The sequence below is a fragment of the Puma concolor genome, chromosome B2 (genome assembly GCF_028749965.1).
Source record: "Puma concolor isolate L17-30 chromosome B2, mPumCon1.1.hap2, whole genome shotgun sequence".
In the NCBI taxonomy this organism is placed as follows: Eukaryota; Metazoa; Chordata; class Mammalia; order Carnivora; family Felidae; genus Puma; species Puma concolor.
Genome location: NC_141671.1, coordinates 11,429,107 through 11,447,130, shown reverse-complemented (window position 1 = coordinate 11,447,130; position 18,024 = coordinate 11,429,107). Strand labels below are relative to the sequence as shown.

Here is an 18,024-nt window from a genome sequence, read left to right as displayed (position 1 = left end):
AGCGAATGTGTGAAGCAGCTGGGAATAATTTATAGGGGGTGTTGGGGCCCTTAGTAAACTGAAAAATGGTTGTCCCACGCTTGGACCCTGTGAAAGGTGAGGGGCAAGCAAAAGGCATCCGCGGACCGCGTTCGCCCTCTGGACCTCGAGTTCACAAACCCCCACTTGATGGCAGGTTGCATCTGCTCAGAGCCTGGAGAGCTGATAGCAGAGGGTCCCTGAGCTCAAGGTTCTCCTGTGTCAGATTCTTAGAATTCTTGGAACATGCATTCAAGATCATGTTTAGAAAAGGCCGTCTGACACAGGATTGGAGGCAGTGTCTCTTTAGAAGCCAAGTAAATGTGATTTTTAGTGCAATAGTCATCCTGCAGATGCTTCGATCCGATGACTCCATATGTTAAATCAGCTCTGGAATGCGATCACATATTTTAAGGCCAAAAATAGCTGCTTTTTTCATTTCTACATTTAGCATCTTATTTTGATAGTTGTAGTGTACTCCTCCCTCTGAAAGTTTTTAGTACCTTCTAGCAAAAAGGAGTAATGCTTGGCTGCTTCTCAGGAGAGCTGTTTTTTTCTGCCTAGTTTCGTAATTTCCATTATCTTCCAATCCTAAGTAAAAGGGGGGCGGGGGGCGGGATAGACCATGAACGATTACTGACCAGAGAGAAGTTTCTTGTGTCAGACTGAAACCTGAGCTTTCAGCATAGTGGACTATACTGACTTTTACATTACGTGTAATTATGCTGCACAGATAATAACGTTGTACTGGACGCAGCTTTATTTGGTGTTGGAGGTTGGGGGTGTTGGTGTTTGAGGGGCACAGGAGGAGGCTGTTGCTGTGCTTCTGAAAGATTTCTGTTAGGAAACGCTGTCTCCGCGGACCCTTGGCTATTTTTTCTTTTTTTATTAATGTTTGTTTTTGAGAGAGAGTGTGAGCCGGGGAGGGGCAGAGAGAGAGAGGGGACTGAGGATCCAAAGCAGGCTCTGTGCCGACAGCAGCCAGCTGATGTGGGGCTCGAACTCACAAGCTGTGAGGTCATGACCTGAGCCGAAGTCGGATGCCCAAGTGACTAAGCCACCCAGGCGCCCCGACCCTCGGCTCTTTTTGTTTCTAAATCGGAGTGTGCGGAACTCTGGTGTAGGGTGGTTGAGTGTGAGAGGGCCGTGGGTGAGTGACGCACAGCGTCCTCTGTCCTTGGCTGGGTCTGCACGTACGGTTCTTGTCTGCCATTGCGCCTCTCTGTCTTGTCTGCCCCGTTTCAGAGGGTGTCGGAAGTTTCCAACCACTGGTGGTACTCCATGCTCATCCTCCCTCCTCTGCTGAAAGACAGCGTGGCAGCACCCCTGCTCTCTGCCTACTACCCCGACTGCGTGGGCATGAGCCCCTCCTGCGCCAGCACGCACCGCGCGGCCGGCAGCACCAGCCCCGGGAAGCTGGAGCCCTCCAAGGCGGCCCCCTCTGCGCCGGGTGAGAGCCGGTCGTGGCCCTCCCTGCTTCCCCTCCCCCTCTTTCCCCGGGCACGTGTGGGCGAGCAGAACGCAAAAGACATTTTCTTAATGTGTGTGGCCTGATAGAAGGCCCCTCATTATTTCATGCATTTAGTTATGTCGTGGCTCAGTTGTATCATTTGTGTAGATCGTGCAGTTAATTTCCCCTCCATAGTGTGAAGTCCGTAACACCCATCCAGGAATTGTGTCTACGGAGTTGAAGGAGTAATTTTTATTTATTTTTTTAACAACATTTTCTTTTTATTTCTTTTTTTTTTTCCTTTTTTACATTTATTTGTTTTTGAGAAACAGAGTGAGACAAAGTGTGAGCGGGGGAGGGGCAGAGAGAGAAGGAGGCACAGAATCTGAAGCAGGCTCCAGGCTCTGAGCTGTCAGCACAGAGCCTGATGAGGGGCTCGAACCCACAAACTGTGAGATCATGACCTGAGCCTTAGTCGGACGCTTAACTGACTGAGCCACCCAGGCGCCCCATCTTTTTTTTTTTTTTTAACGTTTATTTATTTTTGACAGAGAGAGAACGAGTGGGGGAGAGACAGAGAATCCCAAGCAGTCTCTGTGCTGTCAGCGCAGAGCCCGATGTGGGGCCCAACCTCATGAACTGTGAGATCGTGACCTGTGCTAAAGTCAGCTGCTTAACTGACTGAGCCACCCAGTCACTCCAAGGAGTTTTTTATTTGAAATTTAGGTGGCTACATAATTTGAAGATAATGTAAACTCGGACATACTGGAAGATAGTTTTGACTGTATGAGTCGCCCTTTTTTTTTTTTTTTTTTTTCTGTCTCCCCAGTCTCTCTGCTTCTAATGAAGCCGTTGAAAATCTCAGCTAAGTGATCCACTCTTGAAAATAATCCAAAACATCAGGTCAGGCCAGACCTGCTGTTGACTGTTTACTTTAAATGGATCTTTAAAATTCTCTCTACTGGAATTCTTAGTGTACAAGGAACAATTTTAGACCTTCCTCTGTCTGGACACTAACAAACTTCATGTTTGGTGGTGCAAATAGATTTTGACCTGGAAGCATTTTTTTCAGGTTTTTAACCAAATAACACTGGGCCCTCTAAAAATGTGGAGGTGGTCAGAATCAAAGCTGAAGTGATAAATCCCAGGGTTAATGAAGGTACAATGAAACAGGCTTGCAAATGCTATATGTGGGTATGGGCATTTGTGAGGGACAGTTTGTGAATTGAAAACCTTAAAGTAGATAGACACCCTTTATTCTAGGAATTTATCCTAAATTAATTATCGAAGTAAATTATCAAATGTGAGTCCAAAGATTTATATTGCATTGTTGATAATAGTGAAATAATTAGATGAAAATTCAATGTGCAGCAATGGGGGAGTGGTTAAATCATGGGAAAATACTCTCTGTCCATTGAAGTCATGTTTAATGACATAGGGACAATGTTCTTGAAAGGCAGGTTAGGAAAAAGCATTTTTTTCTGGCTTTAGAAAAAATTAAGTACCTGTTATATTAATAGTCTCTGTTCATAGAAACAGCACTGAGGATAGATTATCCCGTTAAATGTTACCCCACTGTTCAAGGATTCTCAGAGGAGTCAGGGATTGATACGTACCTCTATGAACCTATTCATTGTTTTAAAATTTTTTAATGTTTTATTTATTTTTCAGAGAGAGAGAGAGTGGGGGAGGGTCAGAGAGAGACAGGGGGAGACAGAAGCCAAAGCAGTTTCAGGCTCTGAGCCATCAGCACAATACCTGACGTGGGGCTCGAACTTACAAGCCGTGAGATCATGACCTGAGCCGTTCAACCGCCTGAGGCACCCAGGCGCCCCATTTTTTAATCAGAAAAATTCCAATGAGTTAACATCTATTTCCATGGGGAGTTCATGTTCACAGAGTTTCAGTCTTACAACATACAGAATTTCGGGGGATTTGTTGCACAGCAATGTGGACGTGCTCAACCTGGCTGCACGCAACACCTGAACTCGGTGAAGGTGGTCGATTTTATGGCAGGTGTCGTTACCCCAGTTAAAACTTAAAAAAAAATTTTCCATGCCATGGAAGTTTGTGAGGAAAGAATGGGGAAAGTAGTTCGTGTGTATTTCATCGGCTGGACAGAGGAAGCAGGAAATTTATTGTAGGACAGACCATGGCGCTTGCGGTTTGGTCTTGCCCTGGCGTTTCCCTGGTTTGGGTTTGGAAGTTACGGCCGTGGGATTTGCCCGTCTGTGTCTTCTGTCAGCTCCAGGCATGAACCGGTACTTCCAGCCTTTCTATCAGCCCAACGAGTGCGGTAAAGCCCTGTGCGTGAGGCCAGACGTGATGGAGCTGGACGAGCTCTATGAGTTCCCGGAGTATTCCCGAGACCCCACCATGTACCTGGCTCTGAGGAACCTCATCCTCGCGCTGTGGTACACTAACTGCAAAGTAAGTGAAGGGACGTGAGCTGACGCGTGTGGGCGGAGCCCGCCCTGGGAAGAGAGGGGCTGTGATAGCTGTGGGGCGGGGCGGGGGGGGGGCCCTCTAGATCGGGGATTCTCCACCTGCACACTGCGGACATTTGGGTGGATAGTCTTTGTGTGGGGGGCTGTCCTGGGCACCGTAGGATGTTGTGCGGCATCCCTGGCCTCTGCCTTCTAGATGCCACTAGCTCAGCCCTGGTCGTGACCATCAGAGGTGTCTCCAAGTATTACCCAAGGGGTGCGAAGTCTCTGTATCCTGAGAACCACCACTTCAGATCATATCAGAATTCTTGACTCTAGTGAGTGCGTGTATGGCACAGAGTTGGTTCCGAGCGCGTTCTGCTGTGAATGCCAAGAGGAAGAGAAGTAAAACGTTAAAGATTGTATCATAAACCCCTGGAGGCAGAGAGTCTTAACATCGTATTATCCTCCAATGTGGAGACTAGTGAGTTCTTTGCTGTTTGCTGGGACTGAAGAGATGTCAGGGGCCTCACGCAGCACTTACCTGGAAAGGGGCGAGGCTAAATGAGAAGGGAATATGAGCTTCAAAACAGCAACAACAACAAAGGATTTCCTAACCCTAATATTTTTCTGATTAATTTCTTCAATTGTTTGAGGAACTGCTGAATCCAGAGCCTTTGGCAAGACTGCCAAATTAATCTTGATTAAAGAAAGATATTCCAGGGGTGCCTGGGTGGCTCAGTTGGTTAAGTGTCCGACTTCGGCTCAGGTCATGATCTCACTGTTGGTGAATTCGAGTCCCACGTCCAACTCTGTGCTGACAGCTCAGAGCTTGCTTTGGATCCTCTGTCTCCCTCTCTCTCTGCCCCTCCTCCGCTCATTCACCCTCCCTCCCTGTCTGTCTCTCTCTCTCTCGCAAATAAATATTTAAAAGAATAGATACTCCAGTTCCACCCTGGTATCTCACTGGGATGAATCCAGTATGAGGTGGCCTGATTAGGTTATGGCTGTTACTACAACTTATATGAATTATGTAAGTGGGTTAGACAAGGCAGACTTGTTCATTTCCTCACCAGCAGGCCTGAGGTAGATGCTCAATAAACATTTGCTGAACTGAACAAAATTGTGGTCAGAATTTCCTGTAAATAAGTTGCAAAGATACACTTTTCAGAAAAACAGTCTTGGATTCATTTTTCTTCACGTTTCTTTTCATTTGACTTTGAAAATCGATTGATACAGGTGAAGAAGCTTACAGAAAAAAATCCTGAACTTATCAGCCTGGATCTATTTTAATATTTAATAAAATAGTATGTATTACCTATGTTTAATATTTTAGTGGGAAAACACATATATAGAGGCTATGAGTCAAAGATTTTGAAATTATTTTTATTTTCATGAAAACAAATTTCTTTACCTTCTGCAGCATTGCAAGCCAATGTTATTTCTTGATTACTTTGAGCATGTACTTGACCCTTGAACAATCTGAGGGTTAGAGGCATTGACTCCATCCCCTACCCAGTCAAAAATCCACATACAACTTTTGGGTCCCCTAAAACTTCTAATAGCCTACTGTTGACTGGAAGCCTTACCAGTAACGTAAGCAGTTGATTTACACATGTTTTGTATGTTGTGTGTATTGCATAGTATATTCTTAAAGTCAGCTATAGAAAATATTATTAAGAAAATCGTAAGGGGACGCCTGGGTGGCTCAGTCCATTAAGTGTCTGACTCTTTTAAAATTCTTTTTTTTTTTTTCAACGTTTATTTATTTTTGGGACAGAGAGAGACAGAGCATGAACGGGGGAGGGTCAGAGAGAGAGGGAGACACAGAATCGGAAACAGGCTCCAGGCTCTGAGCCATCAGCCCAGAGCCCGACGCGGGGCTCGAACTCACGGACCGCGAGATCGTGACCTGGCTGAAGTCGGACGCTTAACCGACTGCGCCACCCAGGCGCCCCTAAGTGTCTGACTCTTGATTTCAGCTCAAGTCACGATCTCGTGGTTTGTGAGGTTGAGCCCCGAATCTGGCTTTGTGCTGACAGTGTGGCGCCTGCTTGGGATTCTCGCTCTCTCAGCCCCTTCCCCCACTCGCTCTCTCTGTGTGTTATGACACTGGGTCAAGGCTACGTTAATCTTGAATCTGTGAAATGTTCCGAGACCTTTCCAAAGTTGGGATGAGTAGGGAAAGGCAGTGTCTTTTGTTCTTGTTTATTTATTTTGAGGGAGAGAAAGGGGGCATGTGTGCGGGGGAGGGGCAGAGGGGGAGAGAGAAAGAATCCCAAGCAGGCTCCAGGCCGTCAGCACAGAGCCTGACATAAGGCTCGATCTTACGAACCTTGAGATCATGATCTGAGCCAAGATCATGAGTCAGACGCTCAACCTACTGAGTCATCCAGGCGCCACTCTCCCCTTTTTAAACAAGTTCCTAAATCTGTCTCCTCATATCAGTGATGAGAATCCAGCTTTTCTGCCAGTACCAGTGGCAGTGTGGGCTTCAGCAGTGGCCCTTGCTGTGTGGTTTATTGAGTCAAGAATGTATTTACGATGTGGTCAGCCCACGCTCCCTCTAGCTGTCCTTCTCTGGGACGGGAGAGGATTAGGAGAGAAAATGCAAATTGCTGTATCTTCCTTTTGTCCCTTTCTTCTTTTTGTCCTTCACAAGGCAAACCTCCCTCTGATCTTACTGTATCTTAGTGATACCTGATGGACTCATATACCCTGAAAGGTGGTTTTTTTTTTAATTGTAAAATGCAATGTAAAATTTACCATTTTTACCTTTGTAAAATGTACAGTTCAGTGGCATTAAGTAAATAGTGTTATATGATTGTCTCCATATCTAGTTCTAGAACTTTTTTGTTACCCCAAGAGGAAACCCCACACCCATTAAGCAGTGACTCTCCATTCCTCCCTTCCCCCAGTACTAGTCTGGCAACCACTAGTCTACTTCCTGTCTCTGTAGACTTGCCCAGTGCGGTAGTTTGTATAAATGGAATCATGCAACATGTGGTCTTCTGTCAGTTGCTTCTTCATTTAACATCACGTTTTCAGGGTTCATCCATGTGGTAGCAGTCATCAGAACTCCATATCATTTTTTTTAATGTTTTATTTATTTTTGAGAGAGGGTGCATGAGAGGGGGAGGGGCAGAAAGCGAGGAAGACAGAGGATCCGAAGCAGGCTCGTTGCTGACAGCGGTGAGCCCAACATGAGACTTGAACTGACAAACTATAAGATTATGACCTGAGCCGAGATCAGAGGTTTAACCGACTGAGCCACTCAGGCACCCCAGAACTTTCATTTCTTTTTATGGCCAGATAATATTCCATGTGTGGGTATACCCCTTTGGCTTATCCATTCATCCGTTGATGGACACTTGGATAGTTTCCAACGTTTTGGCAGTTTGAATAGTGCTGCTGTGAGTTTTGTTGGAACCTACGTTGTCAGTTCTTTTCAGTGTATATGAGTGGAATTGCTGGGTCATATAGTCATTCTGTTTAACTTTTGGAGGAACCAAGAGTTATGTGTTGTATTTGTTTTAACAGTTTGGTTTTGTTTTCAAACACAGGAAGCTCTTACACCTCAGAAATGTATTCCTCACATCATCGTTCGGGGTCTCGTGCGCATCCGATGCGTTCAGGAAGTGGAGAGGATACTTTATTTTATGACGAGAAAAGGTCTCATCAACACAGGGGTTCTTAACGTCGGCACCGACCAGCATCTTCTTCCTAAAGATTACCACAATGTAGGTGACTGTTGCTTTAACGGGGACACCACTATGATCAGTGCTAGCATGCAGATACTAGTGAATACTAGTTAATGATACTAGTGACAGCCACATTATCACCACAGAAATTATAAAGCAAGACGTTTGTAGAACGTGTGTTGCTCTGGGGAAGAGTGTCAGGAACTGTAAGGCAGAGGGGACTCCTTAAGACCAGTACTTCCGTGTTCTTTAGGAAAATAGCTTTCTGGGAACATTAAAGAAATGTAGATGAGCTAACATGGCTTGGTGGTTAGTACCTTCTAGAACAACTAACACAGTATATTGTTTTATCATTTTCATTTCTCTAATTGGATCCTTCCCCCTCCCTCCATTTTTTAAATTTTTTTTATTTTTTTTATTTTTAAAGAAATCAGTCATCATTATCGGGGCTGGTCCAGCAGGATTAGCAGCTGCTAGGCAACTGCATAACTTTGGAATTAAGGTAAGATTTTGGGACATGAAGTTGGTAACAGATGGTTAACCATTCCTTTGGTCCAGATTTTCTAAGATTTAGAAACCAGGTTCTGATTTTAGTGGGCAGTTCTAAATGCACTGTATCTTTGTATCTTTAAAATCTTTGCAATTGGTTCTAGAAAAGATAAAAAATTTTTTAGAATTGGTTTAATAAAAAGAGTTTAGACAGCTTTACACAGGGTTTTAGACTCCTAATGAGCGAGTCAGAAGAGATTCTGTGCAGGTATGAAAGCAGAAATTTTTCCCAGGTGTTATTGACACTATAGAGGGGACATTGGGAAAAAGTCTTTGTTTTTGCAATAGCTTGAGACAGCTAATAGCAGCTTAGAAGTTCACCATTTCTTGTATAAAAGTTTCTGAAACACACAGTGAAATTTGCATATATTTTTTTTTTTCGAGTAACCTCTGTGCTCTGTGCCCAACATGGGGCTTGAACCCACAACCCTGAGAATGGAGAGTTGCATGCTCTACCAACAGCCAGCCAGGTGCCCCTCAAAGGCACACTTTGACTCTCACTCTGAGAAACAAAAATCTCTGCTTTTGGAAGCAAGATTGAATTAATCTGTTGTTGAGACAGAACTGCATGACTTTAAAGTGTGCTCCACCTGTTTGAGGCAGCTTGCTTCTCCAAGGTAGGGTAGTTTTTACCTAGTATGTGGCCATATTCCAGTTCAAAATTAGCCAAAATAGAGACTGTTAGAAAAAAAATTGTGCAATTTAGAATCTAATTTCTATTGGGTTCATTCAAATTAGCCATCCCCTTGATTTCTGTGACTTTTTAGGTCTGACACATTTCCCCTTTTTAACACTTATTTTTCGAGGACTTTGGTTTTCAGTAAACCAGATGTGAAAATCATCTTGGTAGAATTGAATTAATCTTCACTTTTCTCTGGCTGAAAGAAATGACAGCTTTTTTTTTTTTAATTTTTTTTAATGTTTATTTATTTTTGAGAGACAGAGACAGAGTGTCGGAGGGGGAGGAGCAGAGAGAGAGGGAGACACAGAATCCAAAGCAAGCTCTAGGCTCTGAGCCGTCAGCACAGAGCCCGACATGGGGCTCGAACTCACGAACCGTGAGGTCATAACCTGAGCTGAAGTCAGATGCTCAACCAACTGAGCTACCCAGGCGCCCCAAGAAATGACAGCTTCTTTTCCATGGTGTCTCTTCTGCTGGAAGAGTTTCTGAGATGAGAAAAGGTTTCAGTAGCCATGTCTAGGAGCCGTTTCCCTCAGTTGAATGGAAGACGTTAAGTCTTGGATTACATTATGTTGCTAACGAAACAGAAGAACCTGAGTTGGATTTATAGGAAGTGTGTTTGCATTTCAAAATCTTTTTTTTTTAAATGGTTTATTTAGTTTTGAGAGAGACGGAACATGAACTGGGGAGGTTTAGAGAGTAGGGGCAACAGAGGATCCAAAGCAAGCTCTGAGCTGAGAGCAGACAGCCGGATGCAGGGCTTGAACTCACAAACTGTGATATCATTACCTGAGCCGAAGTTGGACGGTCAACAGACTGAGCCACCCAGACGCCCCTCAAAATATTTTCTTAATGGCGTTAAGCTAGGAAGTGTTTTAATTGATCATTTATTCCAGCATCAGATATTAGGGCCAAGATTTCTTGTTTTTACTTAGAAAACTTACTAAGTTTTCTTTAATAAAGAAATTTAATAAAGAAAACTTTACTAAGTTACAGGGGAGACTATTAACATCAAAAGTCTAGGGTGCCGTCTTTAATGTCCTGCCTTCCTCTTATACTGAAAAAGAATCTAGAAATGGGTGGGTCTGTGTTAATCTGAATGAAATCCAAGAAAGAGGGTGGGGAAGGTAGAAATTTGGCTATAGCCTTGCTTGTTGAAGAAAATGAGGAATAAAATATTCAGAGGACTCCACCTGTTCTCTCCTTTCTTTTGCCGGGTTATAAGACAGACTCTACAGAGACCACCCATCCTTCTCATGGTCAGGAAATAGAGTCTCTTGAGTAACCTAGGAGATGGCTAACTTGGGGAACCTCCTTGAGCAATTTGAAAGAGTGCTTTCCGGGATCCAGAAGTGGAATGGGTGGCCTTGAACTGCATAGGATTCCCATTTGCCCTGGGTCACTGCAGCCCAGAGAAGTGTAGCACTTATAGCCACAGGGCTGTCTGTCACCCACAGCCCCTCCTGACCTCAGAAATTTGGGGGAAGTAGAGGCACCTGGCTGGCTCAGTCAGTAGAGCACTCGACTCTTAATCTCAGAGTTGTAAGTTCAAGCCCACATTGGGTCTAAAGATTACTTAAAAATAATTTTTAAAAAAATGTTAAAAAACGCAGATTCATCTAAGCCCTTAAAAAGAAGAAAAAAAGAAAGAAATCTGGGGGGAGGTAAAATCGTCTGGGTATGGGGCCAGCCTGCTTAGATCAAGCCCACGAGGTCATCGTTGGGTAGAATGACATATGATAAAAAAAAATAATAATAATAATGTTTATATTTTGAGAGAGAGCACAAGGAGGGAAGGGCAGAGAGAGAGAGAGAGGGAGACACAGAATCTGAAGCAGGCTTAACCTACTGAGCCACCCTGGTGCCCTTGTTTTTTTTTTTTTAATAGTCACATCTTAGGGACATTAAAGCCCATTTGCAATGCTAAAGGAATTTTGCTACACACATAGATGTTTCATAGGACAAAATCACTGCATTAACCTAGTTTCTTTTAGTGTTTTTTAATTTGTGGGATAGTATTTCATAAAAGCTCTTAGTGCATCTCACATGCTGGCTCATCAAATCTTCTTATTGTGGGATTGGAGGAGGGACAGTTTAAGGCATTCCTCCAGCAGGCTACTCCTTGCTAAAAGCAGGATTGTGTGGTTTTTTTTGTTTTTTTTTTTTTTTAATTTTTTTCAACGTTTATTTATTTTTGGGACAGAGAGAGACAGAGCATGAACGGGGGAGGGGAAGAGAGAGAGGGAGACACAGAATCGGAAACAGGCTCCAGGCTCTGAGCCATCAGCCCAGAGCCCGACGCGGGGCTCGAACCCACGGACCGCGAGATCGTGACCTGGCTGAAGTCGGACGCATAACCGACTGCGCCACCCAGGCGCCCCCCCTTTTTTTTGTGTGTGTGTGTGTGTTTTAACATCTACTTTGGCTTCTGTTCACACCACCCTCTTTTTAAACTTTTGTTCACAAGAGAGCTAATAATTAACTACGTATGGAACTTACCTGTGTCATTTTGCGTTTGTAGTACTGTATTTAAATGGCTACTCTATTCCTGTGTAGCTTCCCTGATTGCCTATCTTTTTAGGTGACTGTCCTGGAAGCCAAAGACAGAATCGGAGGCCGAGTATGGGATGATAAATCTTTCAAAGGCGTCACAGTGGGAAGAGGGGCACAGATTGTCAATGGCTGTATCAACAACCCGGTAGCACTCATGTGTGAACAAGTGGGTTTCTTGATGATTCGTCTCGTAGATAAGCAGAAGAAAAAACTGTCTCATTTTGTTTTCGTATAGTATGAATATGCTTCTGGATGATAAATAACAACCCCCAAATGGTTTCTTGCCCCTCATCCCCGATAAAAACAGTTACAATTCTTCCTTTCTGAGAAAGTGGAGCGAGAGCACAGAGAAGATTTTTTCCTGAGATCTATAATTCTATTTGTGTGTTTTTTGCAGGCCACTTGATAAGCTTGTCATTTTAAGGTTTGCTGGGTGAAGCAAATAAAAATACAGCATGCCCAGCTAAATTTGACCTTTTGGATAAATAAGTAAATTTTTTTAGGATAAGTATATCCCAAGTACCACGTGGGCTATTTTGCATGCGATGTTTGGGATATACTTATACTAAAAAACAATAACAAAAAACAACCCCCCACCCCCCCAAAACCCAAACCACTCGTTATTTATCTGAGAGTCCAGTTTTAAGAGGGCATGCTTTTATCGGGCAACCCTACATAGTTTCTTTGAAGACCTGGTAGGCCCAAGGTTTTTCTCTGAACTACTTATTTGCCATAAATTCGGCATCAGCTTCTGTGAGTGTTGGTGTGGTTGCGTGCTCATTCCTGTGAGGGTCCACGCAGGGGACAGGACGTCAGAGCGAGGGGAGGCCATGTGCAGCTGTAGCACCTGAAGCATTAACAGACCCTGGCCACAGAGCTGTAGGGTGCGTGGCATAGAAGCTGCCTGCTGTTACCTCACGTTTTCCTGAGAGAAGCGCTCGATTTCCTGCTCTTTCCTCACTGCCTGACTTGGCTGCCACTCCCCAGGAGGCATGTGTAGCTTTACTCTCGGGATCTGTTAGACCATTTTCTCCATGAGAGAGCTCTGTCTGATTTCAGCTTAGAACCTGTAAGTGTTTTTTCCAGGGAAAATTTTCACCTTCTTATTCTTATTATTTTGAAGCTTGGCATCAGCATGCATAAATTTGGAGAGAGATGTGACTTAATTCAGGAAGGTGGAAGAATAACTGACCCCACTATTGACAAGCGCATGGATTTTCATTTTAATGCTCTCTTGGATGTTGTCTCTGAGTGGAGAAAGGATAAGACTCAGCTCCAAGATGTTCCCTTAGGAGGTATGGGAGAATGGGGTTCTGACTGTTCCTTGGGAGTCTCTCTGTAACCCAAAGCTGGATTAGCAGGAGCAGAGGAGTCCTCTGAAGGGGTGCCCGGCTACCTCGGTCAGTGAAACATGTGACTCTTGATCTCGGAGTCGTGAGTTCAGGCCCCCACATTGGGCATAGAGTCTACTTTAAAAAAAAAAAAAAAAAAAAAATGGAGTCCTTTGAACCTTCGTTTTGGAGTGGTGAATTCTCCAGACTGTCCCACTCTGGAAAGCAGATCTTCCTCAGGGACCTTTAGATGCCCGTGTCCATGAGCACTCATGGATCTTATGTTGCATAAAATAGCTGGTGTTTAAAATGATCATTTAAATGTTTAATTTGCAGTTGCCCCTAGGAGCTTACTTTTAAGGAAACTGTGGTAAGCCCCTTGTGAATGGTCAATGCCATAACGCCCTTTCTAGATAAGAGAGTTTCTGTATGCAAGGATTTCCTTTCCCTGTTTTGGGCAGTAGGTTGAGATTTTTTTTTTTTTTTCAGTACGTTTTAAGAATTCAAGAATGTGTATTACAGTTTAAAATTTTAAATTCAGAATCGTTAGGCTTTGGTACTAAATGGACCAAAACGTACTAAATGTACTCTTTTCGAAAACTTGACTGTCTGTAAGAACTCATTTCCGTGAGGGTGCCAGCGGAGATTTTACCATCCTGCTTCTTAAATTGATATTTATTTAACCTACAATTTTTATGCCCTGAATGTATTGACTTGTAGTTCTCGGCAAATGTCTGGGTTTCTTAAAGTATGATTCCGTTCACAAGATGTTAATTTGTTTCAAGTGTGTGTTCCCTTATAAGGGTTTTTACTTCTTCATCTTGATAGATGCTGCATCACTGTTTGGAGTAAACGTCTCCGTGGCAGGGACCGTCCCTTCTCTTTACTCTCCTTTTCCTCTCCTGCCCTGAGACCCGCCATGTTGAGCCGCCCTAACTAGTTAAGTGTTCACTGGCAGAGTCTAGCAGAACATTTTCAGAAATTTCCTGGGATGCACAGGGATCATTTAATCAAATGTAGGTAGTGTCCAGACCCAGTAGTGGGCCGTTGAATTTTCTGAAACTGGGGACAGTTACTAAGCTGACATTGTGCGGAATGTTCTCAGAGTTTGGTTAGCATTCTGCACGTGTGTGGTAGTCACTGGACGGGGTTTTCTTCACCCTCCTTTCAGGACTACCACATAAAAACATTAATAGTACTGCTTTGTCTTGGCCTTACTTAAGAAAAGTTATCAGGGCAGGATCAGCAACGCTGTGTGAGTTGGTGTTTCGTCTTGTAAATATTTTTTTGAAAAGCTTGAATAATGGCGCACACATCTCCACTTGGGGAAGGTTGCGGTTACATCCTGCCTGGTAGTATCTGAGCTGAGATTTCACCTAATTAGCACTTAGCCCAAAACACCCAAATATAAATAGTGAGAAGCTAGAGTTAACTTCACAAAGCATATGTACAAAGCTTTTAAATGTAATTTACATAAAAATCACATTAAGCCTTCTCCCAATCTGTTCATACTTAATTTCACATACTGTTCCAGCAGTCTCGGTTCTTCCCGAACCTCTACAAAACCTAAAGGAAAATAGGAAGTACACGGCAGGATGCAGGAATGGGAGTGCAGGATGGTAGCGAAAGTGGCAGGAAAGCCCTGTGGTCTGGGCGGGGAAAGGCGGCACAGATCCAGAGCAGCTGCGGGCATCCCCGGATTAACCATCTAGCACGAGGGTGGAAAATTTTAATGCGAACCCGGAGTTGCCAAAACAAATTTTTTTTAAATTCCCTCTCAGTTCGTGTCTAGCTAAGCCAGTGCACAGGACTTGATAGAAGCCTGGAGTCTGTGCTGTACATGTAGGGTGGTGGTCCTCACTGGAAAGGTGATGAAGAAGGGCCCGTGCTAAGGTTCTTACCATGTGTCGGGCGTGAGCCTCCCTCGCCCCCACATCCCCACAATAAAGGGAGTCGAAGACCAGAATTGGAACGATTCCACAGGGCTGTGTATGTGTAGTTAAAGTTCCGGTTGTGTGACGTGGCTGAATGCTGGGGTTGCTAGCGAGCAGGATTCCCGAGGTGCGTGGCGGCCGGGTGACGCTGGCCCGCAGGGGCGATGGGCCGGGCTGGGGGCTGCTGGCAGGGAGGCCAGTGGGGGCAGCTGCCTCCCGGGCTCGGAATTTACCGGGAAGAGACCAGGCTGCAACTTAGCAGAGCGTGAGAGCGGGCGGGTAGTAGTTGCTGTCTTTGGAAAGGCTGGAAAGGTGGTAGCAAGCGTCTGGCTGTGGGTTTTGGAATTTATTACGTAGGCGGTGAAACACCGGTAATTGGAAGGTATCAAGGCAGCAGACTGAGGTGATGAAAGGCCATAACGGAGTATTCTTGTTTCGGAGAGAATACAGCCGATAGTCTGTGGTAGGTCTCTTAGTTAAGGTGGGAGGTCCTCAGAACGTGACTTCAGGTGATTCGCACTAGGACCAGAAAGGGAAGAGGATGTTTCTCTGGGTGTGTGTCTTTATATATGCGGGGGGCGGACGGGGTGGGGGGGGGGGCGCGGGGGTACTTTTTTCTCCATCTTGAGCCAAAAAGGAAAGTTTTTTCAACTGGGCAGAAATGAAACCTGGTTGAAGGTAGCCTCCTGACCTTGTTTCCAGTTGAGATAAGCTTTTCCTTTGTGAGCGAAACCAACCTTCTCAACATATCCTCCCTCATGCCCCGAGTTGGCTTGGGAAGGGACCTGAGTTTAGCAGATTTTGCAGGTAGCGGGAGTTTGGGAGCATAGGATAAGGAATTAGACAATAATGTGACAGCCGTTCTTTTTCTGCTTTGCTCCCTTCCCCTTACAGAAAAGATCGAGGAGATCTACAAAGCCTTTATTCAGGAGTCGGGGATCCAGTTCAGTGAACTTGAACAACAGGTGCTTCACTTCCACCTGAGTAACCTGGAGTACGCCTGCGGGAGCAGCCTCCATCAGGTGTGGTTGGCTTCTGTGAAGCGCGTGCGTGCATGCGTGTGTGTGTGCGCGCGTGTGTGTGTATGCTTACCCGCACCGCGCATCTAAGCACTGAACTCCTGACCGGTTTGGGTAAACAGGAAACAATGGTTCTGCTATTGAAAAGGTCAAAAACCATGACTTCAGAGCATGTTAACCCCACAGTGGTTTAGACTTTTTTTTTTTTTTTTAAGTGAGAGAAACCTTCCTTCCGATAATGGGTGTGAAGACTCAGTATGTGAACCAAGTGCAGGACGGCCACGGGGCTGGACCCGGGAGGGGCCCAGAGCCTTGTCTGTTCACTGCCGGTCTTCCCTTGTGCTCCACGGAGTCCCTGAAGGCATTTCTGTGGAACCGTCGTGGTCTGAGAACACTGCTCTCAGGAGACCAAAATAGAGTACCCTTGCAGTTACGGTCTGCCTGTCTCGCTGGAATAAATTTAAACTTGCCTCCGTCAGTCACTTGACCACTGTGGTCTTGATACTCAGACCCTCTGTATTTTGAACAGAGTCTCCACGGCTGACCCCGACCTCTTGTCCAACTCCGCACCTCCCTGCATTTGACTCCATTGTGGTTGGAGTAACCCTGTTTTCCAAAACTGTGCCGGGTTTCAGCCTCTGCACAGATGCCACGTTGAAGACACGTGGATGGCATATTTATAGCTGGAGTTGCTCAAACGCAGTTTTACTCATAGAGTTCTCCTTTTCCAGAATTACTGATATGTAATACACCGAGTGTGTTTATCAAGGAGTGGTGCCCGTGCCCAAATCACGTCTACCTTTTGTTCTAAGATCCGCTTTCCTGGGGCACGTGGCCGGCTCAGTCGGTGGAGTGTGCCACTCTTGATCTTGGGGTCATGAGTTCAAGCCCTATGTTGGGAGTAGAGTTGACGTAAAAAAAAAAAAAAAAGAATAACATAAGCTTTCCTGCACATTATCATTTCCCAGGTGTCTGCTCGCTCCTGGGACCACAACGAATTCTTTGCTCAGTTTGCTGGTGACCACACTCTGCTAACGCCTGGCTACTCTGTAATCATTGAAAAACTGGCAGAAGGACTAGACATTCGGCTGGAGTCTCCAGTGAGTCTCCACAGCGGCCGGGAGGGGCGGCTCTGGTTTGGCCTTGGGTTTGGAGGATGTCAAGTGCGGGACACGTGGATTACACAGGAGACAGGTGCTTGCTGTGAGCCTGTTCGTCAGGCAGCTCCACCGTCTGGAAGCAACAGTGGCTCGGATGCATTTTCATTGCTAATGAAGTGTTCAAGTGTCTCATGACCTCCCTGACACAATGCAGCCATTTTCACTCTCGAGTGTTCCCTTCGAGTCTTTGTCCTGCTGCATTTGTATTGTGCATTGCTCTAATCATAGAGGCCCCCGTTTACCTGTATACTTCACTCTAGACTGTGTTGTAAAAATTTTCCACTTTCTGACGAAGTGTTTATAAGTTGTAATGACTGAGCGATAGTTCCCTGAAGTCAGCTGTAAATGTCACTTAGATCTCTGAATGCCGGGAAGTGATTCTCTGGAGTCTTGGAGGTCTAAACTCACGTGATAGAATCGGGGAGGATCCTGGATCGTATGGGTCCGTCCCTCGTGGTTTTCATGGTTGTTTTTCTTGCGCAGGTGCAGAGCATTGATTATTCTGGAGATGAGGTGCAGGTTACCATGACGGATGGGACAGGATGTACAGCACAGAAGGTAGGTGCTAGCATTTCACGAGGTGCAGCCAGGGGCCTGGGGGTGTGGGAAAACAGTGTTTTCCACCTGGAAGTTGGCCTTTGGCAGTCTGCCCGAAGCCTTGTTTGATTCCTGAAGAGTTCCCTGTCTCCACTCAGTTCTGTGTGGATGTGCAAGTCTGATTGACCTGATCTAACGCTGTATGCATTCATGGAAGACAGAATTCTGAATAGTGCTTATTTATTTACTTTTAATGGTTATTTTTGACAGAGACAGAGCCGGGGTGAGGGAGGGGCAGAGGGAGGGGGAGACACAGAATCCGAAGCAGGCTCCAGGCTCTGAGCTATGAGCACAGAGCCCAATGCGGGGCTTGAACCCATGAACCATGAGATCATGATCTGAGCCGAAGTCGGACCCTTAACCAACTGGGCCACCCAGGTGCCCCGAGTAGTGTTTCTTAAAGTAGGTTCTGTGGTACATCAGTCCTGAGAGTTGTACAAGAAAAGAAATTCTTTGGGCAAATGAGTTTGAAAGTGTTGTATATTGCAGTCTACTTTTTGAGTTAAATAAGAGTGTATTAAAGGCTCTGAGAAGTCACGCATTCCAGAAAACTTAGTTTGCTTAATTCAGTACATACAAAGGTGGTGGGTTGGTTTGTTTGTTT

The 18,024-nt window shown here is 45.1% G+C and overlaps 1 protein-coding gene across 5 annotated transcripts in view; it reads left to right on the top strand.

The window, feature by feature from the left end:
- KDM1B (lysine demethylase 1B) overlaps nucleotides 1-18,024 on the top strand; it is a 63,218-nt gene that overhangs the window by 31,431 nt on the left and 13,763 nt on the right. For all 5 annotated transcript variants that reach the window (XM_086706162.1, XM_086706158.1, XM_086706159.1 and 2 more), the window contains 9 exons: nucleotides 1,264-1,468; nucleotides 3,714-3,898; nucleotides 7,458-7,634; nucleotides 8,023-8,097; nucleotides 11,408-11,545; nucleotides 12,503-12,674; nucleotides 15,539-15,666; nucleotides 16,632-16,763; nucleotides 17,307-17,381. In XM_086706162.1, the coding sequence (XP_086562288.1) occupies nucleotides 1,264-1,468; nucleotides 3,714-3,898; nucleotides 7,458-7,634; nucleotides 8,023-8,097; nucleotides 11,408-11,545; nucleotides 12,503-12,674; nucleotides 15,539-15,666; nucleotides 16,632-16,763; nucleotides 17,307-17,381 (1,287 nt within the window). The remainder of the gene's footprint in view (nucleotides 1-1,263; nucleotides 1,469-3,713; nucleotides 3,899-7,457; nucleotides 7,635-8,022; nucleotides 8,098-11,407; nucleotides 11,546-12,502; nucleotides 12,675-15,538; nucleotides 15,667-16,631; nucleotides 16,764-17,306; nucleotides 17,382-18,024) is intronic.